At 42.8% G+C, this 23,571-nt stretch overlaps 1 protein-coding gene across 7 annotated transcripts in view; it reads right to left on the reverse strand.

Moving 5' to 3' along the window:
* The window catches only part of LRRC7 (leucine rich repeat containing 7), a 625,380-nt gene that overhangs the window by 79,026 nt on the left and 522,783 nt on the right, over nucleotides 1-23,571 (reverse strand). For 6 of the 7 annotated variants that reach the window (XM_055138674.1, XM_055138676.1, XM_055138683.1 and 3 more), the window contains one exon: nucleotides 6,346-6,567. In XM_055138674.1, coding sequence (XP_054994649.1) covers nucleotides 6,346-6,567 — 222 coding nt within the window. Of the gene's footprint in view, nucleotides 1-6,345; nucleotides 6,568-23,571 lie in introns of those variants that run through there. The other variant, XR_008630218.1, reaches the window with a different exon arrangement.

Raw genomic sequence — 23,571 nt, forward strand, 5'->3', positions numbered from 1 at the left:
GGGATCGAACCTGGGTCAGCTGCGTGCAAGGCAAACGCCCTACCCACTGTGCTATCGCTCCAGCCCCATGTCCTATTTTCTTGTGATGATGATTTAAAAGTTGAAATATCTTCATCACCAAGGAGGAACATCAAAGTAATCATTTTTTGTATGTTTTGGGGCCAGATCTGGCATCTCTGGTGTCAGGTCACATCTGGTGGTGTTCAGGGGACCAGGTGGTTCTAAGGGTTGGTACATGCAAGGCAAGCACCTGAACTCCTATAGTATCTCTCTGTTGCAGTTAAACCTTTTTTTTTATGTCTAAATCAACTCAAGGACTCCATGTAAAAAGGGACATGCTTTTTAAATCATTAAGTGTCTTTGATATTACCAGTTGGAGGGTTAATTTATTTTCATTAGGAGCATGCTCCTTCTTTGGGCCACACTGAGAGACACAGAGGAATTGTCTGGTTGTAACGAAGCAAATTTCCAGACTTTCTGTAGCTTTTACTTTCTACAACATTGGAAATATTCCTGTGAACTCAAGCCCATCGCCACAAGACAGCTCTCTCAATCCGATTTGTAGCAGAAACCGTTTTAATGACCCTCAGTGGACAGAAGAGAACACTGAGGCGTTAGCACATAACTATCGACCATCATTTGCTCCATTTCACGTAAGACCAGGACACTTGAGTTCGGGATGAGACTCGCCGAGGCGAAGAGTCTAGTTGGACCAACTATCTTTCACCGATAATTTTCTTCTGACCTTGGTTATTTTTTGAAAGGAAAACAAGAGGGCTTGTTGGGGGGTTTTATGCGAGCGGCACCAGCTCTGTAATCAGGGGTGTCCCATACACAGTAAAAGCGTGAGCCCTTTGATAGGAGGAGTGTCACGGTGGTGAAGGAGCAGAGCGTCAGGCCCCGTGGAGGGCCTGGTGCGTGTGTGCAGACCACGGCCGCTGGAAGTCAGGCTTTTCTAGCATCTGTGGTTTGCAGGTGAGTGAGTCATAACTCGATAAGAGCGTTTGTCCTGCGCAGGGTCTACTGAGCATAGCTAGGACTCAGGCATAATAACCATTGTGTCCCTTCTTTTCAGTTGTATCCAAAGTTTCTTTTTTGTCCTAAATTAAGATGTGTGTGGGGGCCAGAGAGATAGTGCAGTGGGTAAGGCACTTGCCTTGCGTAAGATCAACTTGGGTTAGATCCCAGCATCCCATATGGTCTCCTGAATCTGCCAGGAGTGATCCCTGAGCATAGAGCCAGGAGTAAGCTCTAAACAACACCAGGTGTGGTTCAAAACACAGCAACAATAAAGTGTGTATTCACTGTAATATCTTTTCCCTTATTGTATTCTAAATAAATAAATTGTGTGTGTGTGTGTGTGTGTGTGTGAAGTAGGGGGATGCAGGTACATATTCAAACTTGAGTTTCCTTTGCCGTGTTGGGGCTGAAAAACAAATTTAACCTAAGGCCTCACACTTGCAAGGCAAGGGTTCTACAGCTGAGTCACATCCCTGACTTAGAGAAATTACCGTGCCTTATCCTGTGGTTTAGTCTTCAGGTATTACATCTATGAGATCTCCTTGATCCAAATATTATGAATTCTTTTTAGTAATTTACTCCACCTCATATATTATTATACCAATTTAAAAAAGTATTGGATTATCAAAAGACAACTGTGTTTTGATCTTTGTGGCTCTTTCAATTAATCATCAGTAATGCCTTATGACAAAAGAGTTTGCTTTGGGTTTAGGCATCCACTACTCTATCACTACTCTAGATTTTTTCATGTTAAAACTACACCGTTCTTGGGTCTGAAGCAATAGCACAGCAGGTAGGGTGTTTGCCTTGCATGCGACCGACCTGGGTTCGATTCCCAGCATCCCGTATTGTCCCCTGAGCACCGCCAGGAGTAATTCCTGAGTGCATGAGCTAGGAAAAACCCCTGTGCATCGCCGGGTGTGACCCAAAAAGAAAAACAGAACAAAACAAAACAAAAAAAAATACTATGCTGTTCTTAACTGCTCTAAATATTTACTGTTTTTATTGTTAAATCACTTTATCACTGTCATCCTGTTGCTCATCGATTTGCTTGAGCGGGCACCAGTAACGTCTCCATTGTGAGACTTGTTGTTACTGTTTTGTCATATCAACATTATTAAATAAATAATACAATTCTTGCATTAAAGAACACATTAGAGGGACCAAAACTGAGGTGAGGAGGGAAATCCCTTGGTGCAAACTCTGGTGGGAAAAGGAGGAGTGAACAGAGAAGTTTTGGGGAAGTGGGTGGAAACCTGTGTCTATTAGACACACACAGAGATATGAAGCTGCATCTCTGAAAATCTACCTGATTGTAGATCAGTCAATGAAAAAATTAAGATACAGCTTTTGGACCCGGCTGTGGAAGGAGCATGATGGAGGGGCCCGAGGGAGCGCCCTCGGACCCCAAGCAGCCCACTGAACTAATTCCGGCATGGGACCAGAGACCCCACGGCGTGCGGAAGCTGTGGGACCCGGGCATCCCCCAATTCTTTTAACCTGTCTCTCTCTCAACTCCTCCCTCCTGAACACAGCGCAGGGGCCGCGGTTTTCCTGAGCGCAAAACGGAGACGCCGATTCAGCCAAAACAGGACGATTCAGCCAAAACAGGACGTGAGCGCGCTTGCGGGAGTCCCCAGGGGGCGGGGGCGGCGACCCCCGCCCACCGCAGTTAGATACTTAAACCCACCTCCCCCACGTGTGCTTCCTTTTGGACCCGGCTGTGGAAGGAGCATGATGGAGGGGCCCGAGGGAACGCCCTCGGACCCCAAGCAGCCCACTGAACTAATTCCGGCATGGGACCAGAGACCCCACGGCGTGCGGAAGCTGTGGGACCCGGGCATCCCCCAATTCTTTTAACCTGTCTCTCTCTCAACTCCTCCCTCCTGAGCACAGCGCAGGGGCCGCGGTTTTCCTGAGCGCAAAACGGAGACGCCGATTCAGCCAAAACAGGACGTGAGCGCGCTTGCGGGAGTCCCCAGGGGGCGGGGGCGGCGACCCCCGCCCACCGCAGTTAGATACTCAAACCCACCTCCCCCACGTGTGCTTCCTTTTGGACCCGGCTGTGGAAGGAGCATGATGGAGGGGCCCGAGGGAGCGCCCTCGGACCCCAAGCAGCCCACTGAACTAATTCCGGCATGGGACCAGAGACCCCACGGCGTGCGGAAGCTGTGGGACCCGGGCATCCCCCAATTCTTTTAACCTGTCTCTCTCTCAACTCCTCCCTCATGAACACAGCGCAGGGGCCGCGGTTTTCCTGAGCGCAAAACGGAGACGCCGAGCCTCTCTCTAGGTTTCTCCATCTTATGAGCACCATAAAAGGGTAAAAGTTTGTAGTGATGTTATTTCTGGTTGTACTTTCCCTGGACTTTATACAGAAACCCAAAACTTAATGTCATCTTAGTATGAGCAATATGTAATGGTTCCTTTCTAATGGGGCGGACTTTTGTGGGAGATCCTAATAGTAAGTCTGTTGCTGAAATATTGAAGGCAATCAAAGTGGTAGCCATCTCACTAGACTGAACTAAGCTATATCCCCACGCCGGCTGAGAAGAAATTTTCTTCTTTCTCGGGAAGAAACGCGGTGTGTCATCAACTACAGTGTGATGTCCATTAAGCAAACAGACCTGGTGGCGTGGGAAAGGGATATAAGGGGAAAAATTATGTACAAGGAACAGCGGGACGCTGGTGGAATCTCGAGCCGGAGCCGACACCAGCGCAAGACCGTCGGTTCCAGAGACTGCTTGCAGATACTCTACAAGTCTATCAACTAAGCCAGAGCCCCACGCCTGCTGATGACGGGAAATAACCATCCTTTTCGGTTTTTTTTTTTTTTTTTTTTTTCCCTTGTCAGGCAGCGTGGCGATTACTAAAACAGGCGTGAACTCGGTGGCACGGGGCAAGGGGGAAAAAGAAAAACTATGTAACAAACAGCGGGACTTAATATCTCTATATTCTTAGCAATGGAGAACTATCAAATGCCTCCTTGGCAATAGGACTGCTTTTCTTTTTTGGGGGAAACCCCAACAACGGTAGTGAGTTGTGTGTTGAAACATGGAATGTAATCGAAATAAGGCGTAAACGAAGTGAAACATATCATGTGCAAGGGTTGGGACTGGGGAGGTGGGAGGGGGCGGCAGGTATACTGGGGGGGTTGGTGATGGAAGATGGGCACTGGTGAAGTGAAGGGTGTTTGAGAACTATATAACCGACATAATCCTGAGAACTATGTAACCCTCCACATGGTGATTCAATAAAATTTAAAAAAAAAAAAAAAAAAAAAAAAAAAAAGAAAAAATTAAGATACAACCTTTTCCCGTTTAGTTGAAAGTTGTCTGCAGTTTCAAGGACTGTAAGCCAAAACACTTGGAAAGTCATTAGATTCTCTGGAAGAATCATGACTTTTTTAGGGTCAGGGATGTGGGTTAGTGGGAGGGCACATGCCTTTTATGTGGCTAAAAAAATTCCCGAATCACAACGTTTTAAATTTAATAAGCATGTACACCCTAAAAACGCTATTTCTCCCACTCGCCAAATTCTAAAATATATGCATTTTTGAGAAATAATTTAAGAAAAGTCTTTAGGGTATTTTGAGTGTTTGAACTGAGACCAGACTAACACTAACACATTATTCAACCTAGGTGAGAGAACATTGTTCTCCGTAATTTTTTAAAAAGTGCATCAAATCTTGGAGAATGTTAGAAGTAATAATGAAATTACAGAACAGGTTAAGTTTATATTAGTGGGAAAATGGACATGAACAAATTCTCATCTCTTAAAATTCCTTTGAAAAAGAATTACTAAAAACTTTATGAACTTTCTAGAATCTCGGGAGCATTAGGAGCTTCACATAATTACCTGATTCAAAGACATATTTTACCAGAAACGCAACACTTGGCTCAGATCGAGGCAGGATGGAAAGAAAATTGTCTCTAAAAAATCTATGATCTTGAGAATGATTAATATGTAATCTCAGCTTCAAGAAGCCTATTAATAAACAGAGATGATATCTAGAGCAGCTGAGACCCAAATAATAAATGGCTCTTAATAGCGGAATGAAAAGAAATTGGAAATCAAGATAATCATATCTGATATGTGCAGAAAATGAGTCAGGGGGCTTTGGGAGACTTTGAATAAGTCATAATAAAGTGAAACCTTTATGAACCATATTAAGGAGTAAAGGAAGTCAGTGGAAACTTTGTCTAATTATCTGAAGAATGAAATAAAAGAAATTAATTTTACGAGACTATTAAGATCTTAATGTCTTACTTTCTAAGCTTAATGTCACTTAATGATGAGATTCTAGTCTGTGTCCCAGTCCCAAGGCAGAAAAACCAATTCCATAGCAGAGGAGCAAATCTTAAGTTTAGATAGGTCTGAAGGGCAAAAGATATACATATTTTGTTTGATTATTACATGACCTCTAATTATTGCAGGACCTTTGGGAGCAAGTTCAGAGAGGACCCTTCTACCTGCTCCTTCTCACCTTCTTTTCTTTTTTTTTTTTTGCTTTTTTGGGGTCACACCCAGCGATGCTCAGGGGTTACTCCTGGTTTTGCACTCAGGAATTACTCCTGGCAGTGTTTGGGGGACCGTATGGGATGCCGGGGATCGAACCCGGGTCGCCCACGTGCAAGGCAAACGCCCTACCCACTGTGCTATCGCTCTGGCCCCTCCTTCTCACCTTCTTTAGCAACATTTTTTTCCGTTTTTGGATCACACCCGGCGATGTTCCGGGGTTACCCCTGACTCTGCACTCAGGAATTACTCCTGGCATTGTTGGGGGGACCATATGGGATGCCGGGGATTGAACCCCGGTTGGCTGCAGTGCAAGGCAAACGCCCTCCCCGCTGCACTACCGCTCCACGCCACCCCCCCACCCCCCTTTAGCAGCATTTTGCCTCTGTGTCAGAAACAGGACTTGAGGAAACCCAGCTGCAGACATCAGCACTTTCCACCCCAAAACGGAAATGCCGTTTAATTTCCTGTCACTGCACCTCAATGAGCATGTTCCGTCTTTGGATGCTTTGGAATGCGCCCAAGCTGATGGGAAAAGCACAGGTGGCCGTGGGAGCAGGGAATCAGAAAAGCCACTTCGTTCCTGCGTTTCCCCTCCCATGCCCAGACAGACAGGCCGTGGACTGACCAACAGTTCACGTCCACCAGGTGCTCACCACGAACGAGGCGTCAACGAGCAAGGTCACAGCCTCCACCTGTCCCCGCGTACATCACCCAGACACGGGAACTCGCAGGAGTTGCCCAACCATCCCGACCCCCCCCCCCCACCCCGCCCGTAGACCATCCGCCACCGCCGGGACCCCTCACCTGCTCTGGGTAGCCGTCCATACTCCTCTGCCCTTTCGTCTGGATTAAGCACCGTCCAGGCTGAGGTCCCCGGTTGGCCTGCGAGGAGGGGATCTGAATAGGCAGCGGTGACTGGAACTGCTGGATGGTCACTTTGTTGAGGTTGCCCTCGTAGGGCTGCTGCTCCCGGCTGCGGTGCTGCAGGCTCTGGGAGCCCATCAGGGTCTGGATGTGGCTTCCTGCCTGTGGGGAGAGAAGTGGTCAGAGCCGGGCGCGGGCAAGGAGGGGTGGGAGAGGCTGACTCTCTCTCTCTTTTGCTTTTTGGGTCACACCCGGTGGTGCTCAGGGGTTTACTCCTGGCTCTGCACTCAGGAATTACTCCTGGCGGTGCACGGGAGACCCTCTGGAGTCCTCCGCATGCAAGGCAAAGACCTCTCTGCTGTACTGTCACTCTGGCCCCCCAGGCTGATTCTCTCTTGGGATTGGTGGCATCACTGGGGGGTTGTGGCCACGCTGGCCAGAACCGTGAAGCAACCCTCGGTGCCACCTACTACAAGGCGACTAAGGCTCAATCAGAGCCATCGATCGTGGAATAGAATCCGTCAGCTGGACGCCTGCCAGAGCCATCACCTTGGAGAATGTTAGGAGGAATATGGAAATTAGAGAATGGCCTCAGGACTGGATTTATGGGAGAAGGGACATGACCAAATTCTCACCTCTTTAAGGATACCTTTGGAAAAGCATGACTAAAAACGTGAACTTTCTAGAATCTCAGGAGAATTAAGAACCACACCTACTCCTCTATAGGAGGAAAGTGTCTCCCATAGAGGGAGGCTGGGGGGCTGGGGAATGGTGGGAGGGAAACAGGGGACATTGGTGGTGGGAAATGTACCCTGGTGGAGAGATGGGTGCCGGATCATTGTAACTCAATTATGAACAGCTTTATAATGGTCTATCTCACGGATATTCAATTAAACAAATTAAAAAGAAAAGAACCCCACATAATTACCCGATTCAAAGCATCTATCTGACTTTTTTTTTTTTTTTTTTTTTTTTTGCTTTTTGTTTTTGCGCTTTGGGTCACACCTGAGATGTTCCCAGGTCACTTCTGGCTCTGCACACAGCCGATCCTTACGCTGGGGACCCAACTGGGTGCAAGGCAAATGCCCTACCTGTTGGACTATTGCTCTGGCTCCTGTCTGATGTATTTTACCTAAAATCCAGCTCTTGGCCCTTGGAAGGGGACAAAAATGCAGGCAGAAAACTTTCCAGAAGAAAAAGCAACCGTGGTTTAATGGGGGAATCCCGCCTGGCATTGCAGTTTGAACACTACGGGGAAGAGAAATGTCATCTCCAGACCAGCGGGGGAAGACAATTGAACCTGCTTATTGATTCCGAAGCAAAGAACTGGAATTGCATCACTTTCGTTCTGACACAGGGCAGAGTAAGCTTCCGGTGGGTGCCATTGATCTTTGTTAATTCTGTGCATTATTAACTAAGTGAAGGGTTATGGTACTTGGAATGCCTAATTATAAAGAACGCAAATCCCATGACAAAGTTCTGTGAATCTCTGAAATTCATGGAAGCGTTAGATTTTGAAAGTTTTCCAGTGGTACCTCATTGCCTTTGGTCGCCCCTTTATCCTTATCTATCTATCTATCTATCTATCTATCTATCTATCTATCTATCTATCTATCTATCTATCTATCTAATATTTGGGGGGTGGGTCACACCCGGCGATGTTCAGGGGTTATTGCTGGCTCTGCACTCAGGATTTACTCCTGGCAGTGCATCATATGGGTGAACCATACGGGATGCCGGTATCAAACCCGTTCGGCTGTGGAAAAGGCAAACTCCCTACCCACTCAGCTCTCACTCTGGCCCCACCCCTCTATCCTTAAAGGTGGTCATTGGAAGAGCCAAGGCATGGGTATCTTCCAAAGCTAGGACTCTGGCTTGCCCCTACTCTTCCCTTTGCCTCCCTTTTTCAACTTTATTCACTCACAAGCTCCCTGAGAGAAAAAAGCCTGATGCCTTTTCTACCAACCAAACAGCTCTGTGGGACCTGGAACCCTAGAGGCCTAAGTCTGAATGAAGATGCCGTTCAGAGTCAGGAAAAGTTGGCCTAGGAAGCTGGCACAGGAACGAGAGGTGCATGCATTGCTTATACATGCCATTGGCTCTATCTCTAGCCTGGTATGGCCCCCAAGAGTACTTTGGGGTGGTTCTGCTGACCCCTGGCACTGAAGAGCCTATGCGTTAAACTGTCCAGGCCTGGCTTGGTCAAGTATAGCCAGGACTGACCCCCCTAGACCTGCTGAGCATTGCTCGAGAAGGAAGAAGTATGACAACATGGAGTTCTGACCTGGGTAGTGAATGATGAACATTAATACTTTCTTTTAGGTGAGGAGGGGGTGGTGGTGTTTAGTTATAGCCAATGGTGCTCAGGGGCTATTCCTGCCCCTACTGATGCTCAGAAGGCCGCATATGGTGCCAGGGGTCTGAACCAGGGTTGGCAGGATACAAGGCACGTGCTTAAACTCCTCTACTATCTCTCTGGCCCCTGACCTTAAACCCTCTTTCAAACATGTTTAAGCACCATGCTTGGTACGTTATTCTTTACTGTAAGAAGGTCTAAGGGTTTACTTCCTGAAATCTTGTTTTCTTTCCCATGGATCTTTTAAGGGTAGGTATCCTAGAATTCATTAATCAATTTTACTTTAAATTCGTTAGTTAGTGAAAGTTTGTAAACTTTCCCAATTCATCAAGATTTTTGACTCCTTGGGAACATCAGGTTAGAGGAATAAAGGAATAACTGTAAAACAAGATTTTTAGGAGAGGATTAATTTTAGTTACTGAAAAGATTTTAAAGAAGAGCAATATCAAACAGGAGCAAAAATAGTGGTCATAGAAAATCATTTGAAGGGGCCTGAGTAATAGGTAGGGCATTTGCATTGCAAGTGGCCAACCTGTGTTTAAGCCCCAGCATCCTATATATGGTGCCCTAAGCCCACCAGGAGAGATTCCTGAGTGCAGAGCCAGGACAGGAGTAAGCCTGAGCACCACCAAATGTGGTCTAAAAACAAAACAAACAAACAAATCATTTGAAGAACATGGAAGGAATGTTGCTCGACTCTAAACAAAAGTAAATTCAGTGAAGAAAACATTACAAATTATTTGATAATGGGTAGAGCCAAAGTGTGATTATATCTTGTACACAGTTTGATTATATTTTTCCATGTGTGTAAATTAGATCTCTTGATATCATTTCTAAGTTTTTTTACATTGAAAGCAATGGAGTTGAGTCATGAGAAATTAGAGGAGAAGGTCACAAAATGATGACATTATAAACATAACCTAGAAGATTCCTAAAGGCAGCATGCATTTCTTCCCTGTATATATTTTTTTCTCATTTAGAAATACAAGTGATAGAAATATCACAATCTTCCCAGTCTTTTAAAACTGAACACTCTTATGGTCAAGTTTTTTCTTACTAAGAAGCTTACTAAGAAGCTAAGGCTTAACCAAGTTAAGAAATTTGCAAGTAAGGCCAGGGGAGAAATTATAGGGTTTAAGGTCAAATTTGGTTTAATCTCTGACACTGCTTATGGTCCCTTGAACACCACCAGGAGTGACCCCCGAGCAGAGTCAGGAATAGTCCCTGAGAATTTCTGTGTATGACCCACCCACCACCATCCCCAAAGGGAAATTTCCAAGTAATTTGCACAATTGGGAAACTGTGCAAGATTAGGATTTGAAGTGAGGCCTTCTGACAATCAAAAGTCATACTCTTAAAACATGGGATTAGATGGGGAAATGGCTCAAAGGGCTGGAGCAAATGCTTTGCATGTGGGATCCCTCGGTGCAAGCCCTAGTATCAGATGCTTTCTTGAGCATCACCAGGAGCAACTCTAAGAGCTGAGGATAGTCCCTGAGAAGCACCAGTGCATTCCCCATCAAACAAATAAAACCAAACCCAAACAACAAAACACAAACTTTTTCCTTCAAATTGGCTCTGTCTAAGAGTCGAATTACAAATTGGTACGGAGCCATAAAAAGAACCAAAGACCAGGTTCCTGAGGTAGACTGCATTAAATTTCTTTATCTGCTCTTGAATTTGCCCAAGGGTCATTGCTACTTCTTGAATTAGGAGTTTTCTATTTAAGATCCTATGCGTGCGACTTCAGAGCTTTCTAGATCGAGGAAATAGGTTGAGGCTCTGTTTATTTATAACTTTTCCATGAGGAGGAAGTAATGAAGCTCACATTTTCACACGGCAAAACAAAGTGGGCTTGAAGGGACCCGCTGTGAAACGATCATTTATAGAAGTAGCACTTCTTTCCATTTTCATTGGGCTGATAGGCTGCGATCCGTGGAGACGGGGAATGGCAGTTGTAGAAAGCCAAGGATGAACACCGACTTTTTTGTGAAGTTAAAACGTAAATATGACAGGAATCTTAAAGGAACAATTATGGAGCAAAGGGATTGTAAAGAGAAAATTGGTGGATATATTTTCTTCCCCCGGATTGGCATAAAGGTTAGAAAGTTAATAAGGATGTTCATGGTGGAGTACAAAGGACTGATGGAGTTGTAGAAACAGCAGATATTGGATTTGTTCCAGCAGAGGGTTAGCTAGGAAGACAGTAACTCATACCAAAGGGGAATTTGAACATGACGGTTTTTGAAAGCCCATGCGACATGCTTGAATGATAAAAAGAAGTAGAGAGGATGTGACATTTGTTTTGAACTTTCAAGGGAAGGTTAGACAAAGCAACATGCATTGGGGGAGAAGAGTGATGGGAGACGGTGTTTTCAAGTTAGCCCCAAAGCAACCCGTCTGAGTTTATAGGGAAAAACTTCAATAGCCAAAGAGCCCAAGGAAACATTTATGTCAAGACCACAGAAAAGGAAGGTTGATCTGATACTGAATGTCACTGCTTATCCAAAATTCTTTCCACAGCTGCTTTATTATGTAGAAATGTGAAGTGTTCAGAAGTGTTTTTCTTTAATGATAAAAAAGAAATGACTTCTTTACTACAATAAAGCTTCTCTAACATAATCCTGTTGGAAAAGTGTTTGACAGGTGTGCTACACACTGGGTCATCTGTTTCACAACCCACCTTGCCTCTTGAATCACTTGGGATGGTTTCCAAAAGTCAATGACAGCCTTAAAGGATGATCATTTATGTCTTTGAATATATTCAAATAGACACTATTCATTCTTTAAAATTATGTCCAAAAGACTTCCAAAATTTTGGGGGGTTGTGTTAAAAACAGATCTAAATCTACAAAGGCTGACTTACTAATTGATTTAAAACAATTTGCAGCATTTGTTTAAATTTTAGGGGCTAGACATTACTAGTACAAGGATTAAGTCAATTGCCTAGCATGTGGCTGAACACAATTTGATGCTCTAGGCCTCTTGAAGACTGGTAGGCCTCCCAAAAAGTCTGAAAGTCTGTTTTAATAACTTTATAACAGAAACAAAATGGGTCTATATACTTTATATCCAGACTTTGTGTATTTCAGTCTCTTTTTTTCTTTCTCTTTTAGCAAGTAAGTTAAGCTTTTAAAATGGAAGCAGAAGTAGGTGCTTCAAAGTAGGTGGAGCAGACACATTTCCCCCTATTCCTTCCGTTAAGAACAAATAATATATGGTACACAGTGGAATAGTATGCAGCTATAAGAAAGGATGAAACCAAGCAGTTCCCTGAAACATGGATTGAACTAGAGGATACCATGCTAAATGAAATGAATAAGAGGGAAGAAGATCATATACCAGGTGATCTGACTCATTTGTGGAATGATGAGTGAGATAGAGTTTCATTTCTTTGTAGAAATGAAAAAGGAAATAGTATCGAAAAAGGCAAACCCTTGGCCTTGGATTGCAGAACTGATTAATGATGGGGATTTGTGGGAGGAATGAAATCGGATCAAAGGCGACAGAAGGGTAATGGTGGAGGGTCACTGGAACTTTGGTGGAAGTGGGGTATAGTAATCAATATCATCAGGTTTTACGCTGTTTTGACCAAATTACACAAACTGTAATGAAATTAAACAAACATAAACAACTAAAAGCCCTGACATTGTATATAAGCAAGTGTAAATGAACTCTTAAAAAGTAGGCAGAAGAAAATAGCCACCTAGGGATCAGGAACAACATGGAGGTGAATTCCTTGGTTTCATTTTTCTGTCATCCAGCTCAGAGTTAGAGTTGACGACAGAGGCAAACTGAAAATACTAACAGGTAGTAGGAAGTCCCTTACAAAAGTTGAATTTTGATGAACTCAGGTGTCCAACAGATGAGTGGAAAATGAAGGTAATATATATTCTCTCTCTACATGTACATGGAATATTATGCAACTGTAAGAATGGATGAAATCATGCAACTTGTTATAGCTTGGAAGGAACTGGAGGGTATCATGGTAAGTGAAGTAAGTCAGGAGAAGGACAAACACCAGATGATCTCATTTATCTGGGGTATAAAGTATAAGGACAAGGGAGTGAAAGGTATCAAAGAGGGGAATACCTAGATTCTCCTGAATCCAATACTATATAAATGAGAATGATGGGGAAGAAAAGACATCGAGGAGGGAAGTAAGAAGGGAAAGTTAGGAGATAACAGGAGCCAGAGGGTCAGGCACACTGGTGGTGTAGGGGTGAGATCCACATAATTGTCTAAACCATGGAGCCAACAATAGTGCAGTCAAGACACTCCCGACTATGATAACTAAACTTAAAAATGTGCCTGCCAGGCTGGGAACTCAGAGAAAAACATTTGAGGGAAGGTATTCTGAACAACTTTGTAAATCACATTGCCTTACACTTAGATAAAGAAATAATAAAAATATTAAATGGCCCTTCCAAGGCCCTGTTGAATGCAAGGGAAGTCTACAAAGCAGAGAGCCACGAGACAGTGGCTTTAAGGCTTATTCAGACTCCCCGCAATGTTATGCACAAAGATCAGTGGGCAGCCTAGACATGTGCTCCCTACACATGATGGGGGTGGTGTTCCGGGAGGCCAGTAAGGTGCCCTGGCCATCATCCCCACAGGCTGGAGGCAAGTTCCTCTCCTCCTGGGGTTCCAGTGAAGACCAAAGGAGGAGCATGCTGGACTCGTCATCCTCCAACCCCTCCTTGGACAGGACATTCCATCACCCAAATTTGACATATTTCTGCCAAATTACCAGCAAGATTTACTCCTTTTCTTTTTTGGTGGGGGCACACCTGATGGTGCTCACTCAGGGCTTACTTCTGGCTCTGTGCTCAGTGATCTCTTGTGGCAGGGCTGGTGGGTTCTGGAAATCGAACCCTGGTCAGTTGAATGCAAGGCAAGTGTCCTACCTGTTGGACTCTCACTCATCTGGGGTTTATAGAATAGGAGGATGAGGGAGTGAAAGGTATCAAGGGTATCAAAGAGGAGAATATCTAGATGATCCTTGTTTCAGTCCTCTCAGCAAGATTTTTAAAACAGAGATTGATAAGATTAATCCCTAAAATTGATATGGAAAAGTAATGAAACTACACTAGCTAACATGATTTTTAAAAAGAATAAACTGTGAAGAGTCAGCCCATCTGATTTCAAGATTATTAATAGTTACAGTATTTAGGACTATGTCCTATTGGCAGCAGGATAGATAACATATAGCTACGTAACTGGAACAGTTTGAAGAATCCATAAATAGGCTTGCAAAAATATGCCCAAGTGAGTTTTTTTATTTGCAAAGGTGCAACTCAAGTCAGTCGAGAAAAGATTTTCAGCAAATGGTGCTCACACCATTCATTGGCTGTCCACAGAAATAATTCATGAGTGCTAACCTGTATCTCAGACCTTACATAAAAATCAACTTAAAAAGGACCATAGCCTTGATATAAAATATTAAGAGAACAAAAAGACAAGCTATAGAGTTTGAGAAACTATTGGCAGACCACCTATCTGTCAAAGGACTCAAGATTAGATAAAGAACTCAGAGCTCAAAAGTAAAATACTAGGGCTGGAGCAATAGCACAGTGGGTAGGGCGTTTGCCTTGCACTCGGCCAACCCGGTTTTGATTCCCAGCATTCCATATGGTCCCCTGAGCACCGCCAGGGGTAATCCTGAGTGCAGAGCCAGGAGTGACCCCTGTGCATCGCTGGGTGTGACCCCAAAAAGAAGAAAAAAGTAAAAAACTAAGAAATCATTTAGCACAATGGTCAATTGACATAAAGAGGCATTTCATCAAAAACTATATATACAGGACATATTTATAATAGCAAATATGTATGTAAGATATGCAATATAATGAGCTATCAGAGAAATTTAAATTAAAATCACTAAAAAATACCACCACACACATACCAGAATGTCAGAAATGAAGCTCATAACATGGATGCAAATTTAAAACGGTAAAGGTGCTCTAGAAACACATTTGGAAGTTTATTAAAAAAATACCAGCCTCACATGCAAATACTAAAGATCAAGTCCTAGACATTTATTCTAGAAATGCAAGCAGTGTTGTATTTATACAAAAGAAGATGCATGAATAGTTAGTGTGATTCTCTGCACAATAGCTGCATATCGGAAGTATCTGAGAATCCCTTCGGTGGGTAACAGGTAAGCAAACTGACCTCATCATTGGACACGCAGAGTGAAAATCAGCAATAAAAGGAAGAAACCACAGAAACACAACAGCTTGAATGAATCTCCAGAGAAGTAAAAAGCTAATCCTGAAAGGTTATGGACTATATGATTTCATTTGTGTGACATTCTTGAAATGATAAAATTATTGAATAAGAGGGTTATAGATATGACAGAAGTTAATTAGAAAAGAAAAACAAGAGGCAGTATCAGTAAGCCTGTCTATGGAGTCAGATAAATCTGGGTTTTAGTTCTTGCTTCACCACTTTGCAGTTTTAGGGAAGCTTTAAATGGTCTGCGTATTATAGAAAAACTGTAGATAATGAGTGCTTTATAGAATATCATAATTATGGAAGATAATGTAACAGTGAGAATATTGGCACTTAGGAAATAATCAACAATGGTGTGAGAAGAAAATGTTCTTATCTGAGTAGATTTGACTTTTTTTGGCCAAAGAATAAATACCTTCCCCCCGCCACACCCAAATGAACTGGTTTTAAATCTGTTATCATTAACTAATGACAACTTGCTTCAGTAACTGTTTTTGTAAGTTGGCCAATACTCAAAATTTGCTCTCAGGGAACCATAATCTCCCAGTTCAAGCTCAACAGGCTCTAAATTCTGAAAATCTACCAGTCTCAACACCTGATGCTTTTTTCCAAACTGTTTTCTCAGAGATTGTGCGATAAAGATGATTTATTAGTAGAGTGTTAGTTGTACATTTTGTGTCAGATATTGAGAAGCTACCTTTTAAAAGACACTACTTGCTTTTCAGTAATCCAGGTAATACCCACCTCCTCATTCCCTGCCCCTCTCAAACCCCCATCCTCCTTTCAGTACTTCTATCTCTATTACTCTATGTATTCATCTATTTCATCTATAACTATTTCGGAGAATAGTTATGAACCGAACTAAAGATTTAGCTTTTCTATAATGAGGATAGTTGATTTTTTTTTGGTGGGGGCAGACACTTTGGGCCATACCAATTCTGACTCTGTGTTTAGGAGTAACCTCTGGGTGTGCTCAGGGGACCGTATGGTTCTGGGGATTGAACCAGGGTTGGCTGCCAATAAAACAAGTGCATTACCTCCTATACTCGTTCTCTGACCCAGGAGCACATATTTTCATTCAAAGTAATGGATATTAGAATGCTATTAATTAAAAACTTGTGCAACAGGCACTGTGATAAGTATTTTGCACCATAGTATTAATTTCAGAGCCACTGTACAATGTCTGCATCTTTGTCTTAAAACCGAATAGCAGAGTTTAAAATGCCAGAGGACTAATTAAAGACTCACGGAAGGCTCACATTTTCTCCTATATCCTACGTAAGTGAGAGAGAAAAAGTCAAGATCCTAGAAGCAAGGAAGGAAATTGAGATTTTAAAGTGCAATTTAGTGCACAATTTAGTTTTTAATTATGTTATTATAAATAATACAAAAATAACATTTTTATGTTATTATAATCGCGAAGGACTTGCCTAGGTATTTAGTGCAGATTTATAACTCCCAGTTGTGATTTTGGTCATGGACCTTAGGCTATTTTTCTGAAAATAGAGACAGCATAAAACAGGAGGGGGTGACACTGTCTTTGATGATGGGCTCAGGAACTCTAAGATGAGCTGCATCTAATTCAATCAGTTTAATCAATGGCTGAATAAATAGCAGTGCTCTTACATTAAAAAAAAGATGAGCAACATTGTTAATGAATGAAAGAAACTAAATTCAATATGACATAAGAGTTTGCTGGTAGGTTTCAGTCATGCTCAGAGCTTCTGATTCTATTCCTCTGAGCTTCACAAAGCTAAGCAAAGAAATTGATTTCCTAGGATCTAGCAGTACTGCTCCTGGGAGTATGTCCTAGGGGATCCTAAAAACTCCATGCAGAAAAGCCATCTGCACTTCTGTGTTCTTTGCAGCACTCTTCACAATAGCCAAAATCTGGAAACAACCCGAGTGCCTGAGAACAGATGACTCGATAAAGAAACTATGGTACAGCTACACAATGGAAAACTGCACAGCTGTCAGAAAAAAATGAAGTCATGAAATGTGCTCATCCATGGGTGGATATGGAGAGTATCACGTGGAGTGAAATGACTCAAAGGGAGAGAGACAGACATGAATGATCACACTCATTTGTGGGATATAAAAACATGTAGTATGAGAATAATACCGAAAGACAATAGAAACGAGAACCAGGAGGATTGGTTCATGGTAGGAAGCTTGCCACAAGTGAGGGCGGGGGGGGGGTGCAGTAAGGATGGAGAAGGGACCACTAGGGCAATGATTGTTGGAAATGGTCACTCTGGATAAGAACAGAGTGCTAAAACATGATATACGTGATACTCTTTCAGTAACAGTATTGATGAAAAGGGATAGGGATAAAGGAGTAAGGAGAGAGAGAGAGAGGGAGAGAGAGAGAGAGAGAGGGAGAGAGAGAGAGGAAAGAAAGAGAGAATATATACCACAGAGGCAGGTTGGGGGTCGGTGAAGGGAAATGGGACATTTTTGGATGCTGGGAAATGTGCACTGGTAAAGAAATGGGTGTTGGAACATTGTATGACTGAAACTCAATCATGGACAACTTTTAACTGTGTATCTCATGGTGATTCAATCAAAAAAGTTATAGAAAACACGAGAGAAAATGAGGGCTTGGGAAATAAGCATGCTTAGACTTATCTAAACTATTTGGTTTACGTGAGGTAAAAAAACTGAAGAGGACTCAAAAATTTGTTGGATATACATGATCAGTGCCATGGACTGATGAACATGATCATGTTGGACATACATGATCAGCTTCTTTCTTCTAGGCACAGAAAAGGAGAGACAATAAGTAGGAAGCTGTGGCAGAAATACCAGCTAACTAATATCAGCTATATTCCTGATGCTGAGAGCTATTGATCAAGGCAACTGGGGAAGCCATCACGTTTTTTCAGTTGTTTGGCTGGCTAAGGGGGGTGGGATACAGAGTATGGGTGGGACACCATGCAGGTTAGATGAGGGGAAGAATCTGAAAACACTGGCTGCAGGCCTGGGTGCCTCCAGTCATGGCCCTGCATGCCTGTCCCAAAAGGCTGTTGTGATGATGGGGCGGGAACCACAGTCTACACCTGGGAGCAGCATATGTGGTGTTTGCAAAGTCCATGTTGTGCATCTGTTGTGTGTAGCATCCATATGGAGCCTCTGCCATGGATACCAAACTATTTTTTAATTGAATTGCTGTGAGATACAGTTACAAAGCTGTTCATGATCTGGATTTCAGTCCTACAATGTTCTAAAACCCATCTCTCCACCAGTGTACATTTCCCATCACTAGTGTCCTCAATACCCCTCCTGCCAACCCCCACGCCCCAGGCTGCCTCTGTGTCAGGCACCCTCCTTCCTTCCTTCCTTCCTTCCTTCCTTCCTTCCTTCCTTCCTTCCTTCCTTCCTTCCTTCCTTCCTTCCTTCCTTCCTTCCTTCCTTCCTTCCTTCCTTCCTTCCTTCCTTCCTTCCTTCCTTCCTTCCTTCCTTCCTTCTTTCCTTCCTTCCTTGCTCCCTTCTTCCCTCCTTCCTTCCTCCCTCCCTTCCTTCCTCCCTTCCATCTCTCATTCTCTCTCTCTCCCACCTTTCTTTCTTTTTTTGGGGGGGGCAAATTTTGGTTTGTAATACAGATACCGAGAAGCCATTATGTTTGGTCCTTTACCCTCTTTACTTTGGAGACCAAACTGACACTTTAAAATTTCTCCACTTATACTTGTCATCCAGCTAGGGATGCCCCAAGTGTATGCTCTTCTCTTTGGAGCTCTGCTTGTTTTGTTTTCTGTTTTGGTGGTCCCAGGCATTGAAACCAGGGTCTCACACATGCAGGGCAAGCAATCTAGCACTGAGCCACATCCCTGACCCCTGCTCTTTCCTTTGGATTTTGGAAGAAAATCTTGCGGAGAACTCAGATGCTTGAAAGGGAGAGGGGGAGGAAGATGGTCTTTCTGGCAGGGAGATTCAGTGCCACTACCTTCTTGGAACTACTGTGCAGTAGTGAGACAGTATGAAAATCTTTGCTGATTTAAAGCATTTTAGAGTCCAATACAGGTGATATGCTCCAGCACCTTTAATGACAGATTAAAGGTAACAGGGCCTTTCCTATCAGCATGGCTGCAAGAGGCTGGCAGCTGGCAGTAGTTGAGGAAGTAATTTCTGGCTTATTGAATCTCTATAACCATTTCCTTCCCTGATTGCATGTTAACTGTCAGAAACATCTCAAAATTGGAAATTATTAACCCAAATGAAAAACCAACAGAAGAGCCATAATCAAGGCAATAATGATGAAAGTTGACCTAGATTTATATTTCCTAACCTACAAGTTGTCTTGTGATGATGTGGACATTTCTAAAATAAAATAAAAAAGAAAGAAACTAACAAAGTTTGAGAATCATTTTTTTTTTTCACTCTTAAGATTTCTAAGAACTCATAGGTAGGGGAAGAGGCCGGAGAGATAAACCAAGTGACAAAAAATAGTATCTCGCTATCTTTTTCATCATTTATTTGGCCAGAATTCCAAATGATTACCACTTTTCTATTGTTTGGGTTTCAAGTTATGTATGCAATTGTGGCCATCTTTTATTGCATTAGATTAACTTTTATTTTCTTTTTGTTTCTTGATTTATTCCAGGATTTTTAGATTTCTTCTAGTCTGAACTAGCAGAGTCACTTGTTTTAGGGAACATCCATAACAGGAATTGATAGAATCCGCAGTTCAAATCTGCCTCACTTTCCATTGTTCTAATCTATGGTAAACTTTGGATCTTATTGAATAATCATTAGAAAATTATTGTTTTTTTGGCTTTTTTTTGGGATCACATCTGGCGATGCACATGGGTTACTTCTGGCTTTGCACTTGGGAATTACTCCTGGCGGGTTTGGGGGGCCATATGGGATGCTGAGGATGGAACCAGGGTCGGCCGTGTGCAAGGCAAATGCCCTACCTGCTGTTCTGGGGAAAACACTGTGATTTAAAAATCATCATATGTGATGGAGGGTCTTGGGCATTTTGGTGGTAGTGAGGTGCGGTAACTTTGTATATCATGACCATAAATGTTAGCCCTGTCACAACCATGTTATGGGAACGATCTTTAAATTATAAGATGCCAGGACTTTTCTTCATTTTCTTTTTCTAAGCAGAGCACCTGGACAGTGAAGGCATTTGGCTGCCACTTCTTTTTCTTTGTTGGGTTCCCAAGCAGTGATCAGAGAGGTCAGGGGTCGCTCCTGTGACACTCAGCTGATCGTGCAGGCTTCACATCCAATGCTCAGGCTAAGGCTGTGCCAACTCGGACCCCACAGGGCTGGGGGCTACCAAGACCACAACGGTAGTGCAGTGCTCATTGGGCCGTCATGCATGCAAGGCATGTGGTATACCCTCTACCACTCGACACTGTTATTTCTTCTTGAAACAATCTCAGAACGTGCCATTTCCATGGAGGGCATTGCAGTGTTATAGTGCTCAGTATGCTCGGGACCGAGTCCTAAAGGATCCCACAACATGCGGGAGACAACGGGGGAGCAAGAGAGAAGCAAGAGAAGCAAGGAGCGTCTCAATTGACCAAATGACTCAGAAAGATCTCTTTTTTTCAGTGCTTAGGAGTGGTTGGAGTTAAAAATGACTCTAGATAAAGGATTCTAATCTGTTTTTGAGTTTCAGTGGTGGCCTGTCTACCAGATGAAAAATGTACACTGCTCAATGCAATATTTGCCCCTATCAGGGAAGAATAATGGAGGCTTGGAAAAGACAATCAGAAAAAGAGGGAGCCAGCACTGACTAGCATTCCAAGCTGTGATGGAGAGGATTGTTCTCGTTGGCTCATGGACCAATGAGCTCATGACATTAATCCCAGGACTGTATAATGAATATAACTCTGGGAGAGGAAAAAATAACATACATGCCCATGTCTCTTCCGCACCTTGACGTGCTCTTGTAAGGTTCAGGATCTACTCTAATTTCGCCCCTCCAGCCTCTTTCCAAGATAGAAATCCTCTTCTTTCTTTCCTATCCCAGAAGTCCTGCTCACCCTGTGCAAGTGAGTTAGCATCACGCTCTCCCTGCCTTTGATGGAATGAAATCCAATAGTGCTATGGCACAGCCAGTCTTAGCTGAATTATAAAAGCCAGGAATTGTAGTTTCTTTTACTCCAGTCCCCCTGATAGTTAAATTTTGTTCGCTTCTTGTTTTTTTGTGGGGTCGCTTCCGAAGCAGTGTGCAGGAGGGGTTCACCCAGCGATGTTCAGCCAATGACATCAACAGATCAATGCAAAGTCCTGCAGATGAGGTACTGCTTTGACCTGGTGGGTCCAGAGACTGGTTACAGATACCCCGGCAGTGCTTGTGTACACAGGCTGTACACAGTGATGGAAAGAAGATCTTGTGGCACCAGGGATTGAACCTGGTTTGGCTGTATGCAAGGCGAGCAACCCCCTTTAATATATTTTTAATGGGAAAAGAATTGGAGAGTTATACTTTGTAATGACTACAATTTATTGGTTCTATTCTTCAGGAATTTATAACATAATAATAAAATGTTTTCATTTAATCACTATATAGGTTAAGTGAGTTTTTCTGTACAGTTCCCTAAATGTAATCAGGTATCTGTCATCTTCAATATTCCTTGATTTCCTTATATCATCTCTAGACCCCATCAAGATTTTCTTTCCTTTTAGAGGATACTCTTTTCTTGAATTTTCTAGGTTTCATTTCCATTTTCTCCTATATGTCAGGTCTTATGAATCCTATCCCATCATTTTCAAGGTCACCAATGATATTTCTGTTCCTAAATCCTGTGAAACTTTAGATGAACAGACAGTGATTTTTTTGGAGGTGGGTACTGTGTTTAATTGTTAACCATCCCCTTTCTAAAAATGTGTTTTTCTCCACTAATATCCTGGTGCCACTTTCTCTTATTTTGATCTCTAAAGTGATCATCAAACCAATGAATAGATGGGGCTCTTAACTCCAATGCGCACTTTTAAAAGAGTGTTGAGAGGGATGGGATGGATGGTCCTTAGCTATAGAACTAGAGATGGGAGGTCCTTAGCTATCCGGGATCAGTGAAATGTAAGAAGAGGCACAAATTGAAGGACTCAGACAAGAGAGATTTGCTTTCTTGCAAAAGATACAGCTACCAGACACCTGTCTCTCTCTCTTCTGATGGATTTAAAAGAGGCAGCTTGTATTTGTTACAGTTGGATACCAATATCCAATTGTTACTGGTAGCCAATTCACAATCATAAAAGGGACCAATTTTAGTTTAAAATAATAGGATGACTTTAAGAGTAGGGGAGGAACGTAAATATTTATGTATGATATAATGTAAGATTGGGCTGGAACGATAGCACAGCGGGTAGGGAGTTTGCCTTGCATGCAGCCGACCTGGGTTCGATTCCTCGGCCCCTCTCGCAGAGCCCGGCAAGCTACCGAGAGTATCTTGCCCACACGGTAGAGCCTGGCAAGCTACTCGTGGCGTATTCCATATGCCAAAACTGTAACAGCAAGTCTCACAATGGAGATGTTACTGGTGCCCGCTGGAGCAAATCGATGAGCAATGGGACGACAGTGATTCAGTGATAATGTAAAACTAACTCAGAGGCTTGCCCTTGATGTTGGTTACTTCTTACACACGAAAACATTTTCTTAATGTCCAGCATTGTTTCCCTTGAATTTTCTATAACTGGTGGTAAAGGGTCCTATTGATAAAATCTTTGGCTATTTGTTTTCTGCTCTTTCTCCTAAAACTATCTCTGAAATAAATGTTAGTGTTATATGGAGCTTGGTATCATTCTTCTGCACGCTCTAAGCTCAGTTATGTTTTGCTGCTTTTAAGTCTTTATCTCTAGCTAAGGCTTCCAAACCTTAGATAAATATAGCCAGACGTTCATTAAACATATCTACTTAGCTGCTCTGAAGTTACCTCAAACGAACATATTAAAATCCAATCTCTCCTCCCTTCCTCTCTTTCCACCAATTACTTTTTTTTTTTTTGGTTTCCTATTTTAGGGCACAACACATCATCACTCACTTGTCCAAATGAGAAATACGGGCATCAGGCTTGAAGCAAAACAAGCACCTTTCCCATTGTACTACCTTTGGACCTTTTTCCACTTCCTGTACTCTATGTCTATTCGACCTCTAGACCACATCCTCACTTCCATTTAAGAATATGTACATTGGGGACAGAATGATAGTACAGCAGGTAGGGTGTTTGCCTTGCACGCAGCTGATTCGGGTTCAATCCCTGGCATCCCATATGGTCCCCCGAGCACTGCCAGGAATGATTCCTGAGTGCAGAGCCAGGAGTAACCCCTGAGCATCGCTGGGTATGACCCAAAATAAAAGAGCCAAAGGAAAAAAAGAATAGGTACATTGATCTCTGCATTTTTCATCTTCACGCATTCCTTCTATCTAGTCTCTCAGGAGTGACAACAGGAACTACTTAACTGGTTTCATCATCTCTGGTTTATTTCCTAGAATTCAGAGTTTTCCTTCAATGAATTTAATCAGCCTTCCCTCTGCTGAAACGTGTATGTATATGTATATATTTATCATATACAATATAATAAAATATATAATTTTATTCATATAAATATATAATTTTATTTAT

This window comes from Sorex araneus, chromosome 5, assembly GCF_027595985.1.
Source record: "Sorex araneus isolate mSorAra2 chromosome 5, mSorAra2.pri, whole genome shotgun sequence".
NCBI lineage: Eukaryota > Metazoa > Chordata > Mammalia > Eulipotyphla > Soricidae > Sorex > Sorex araneus.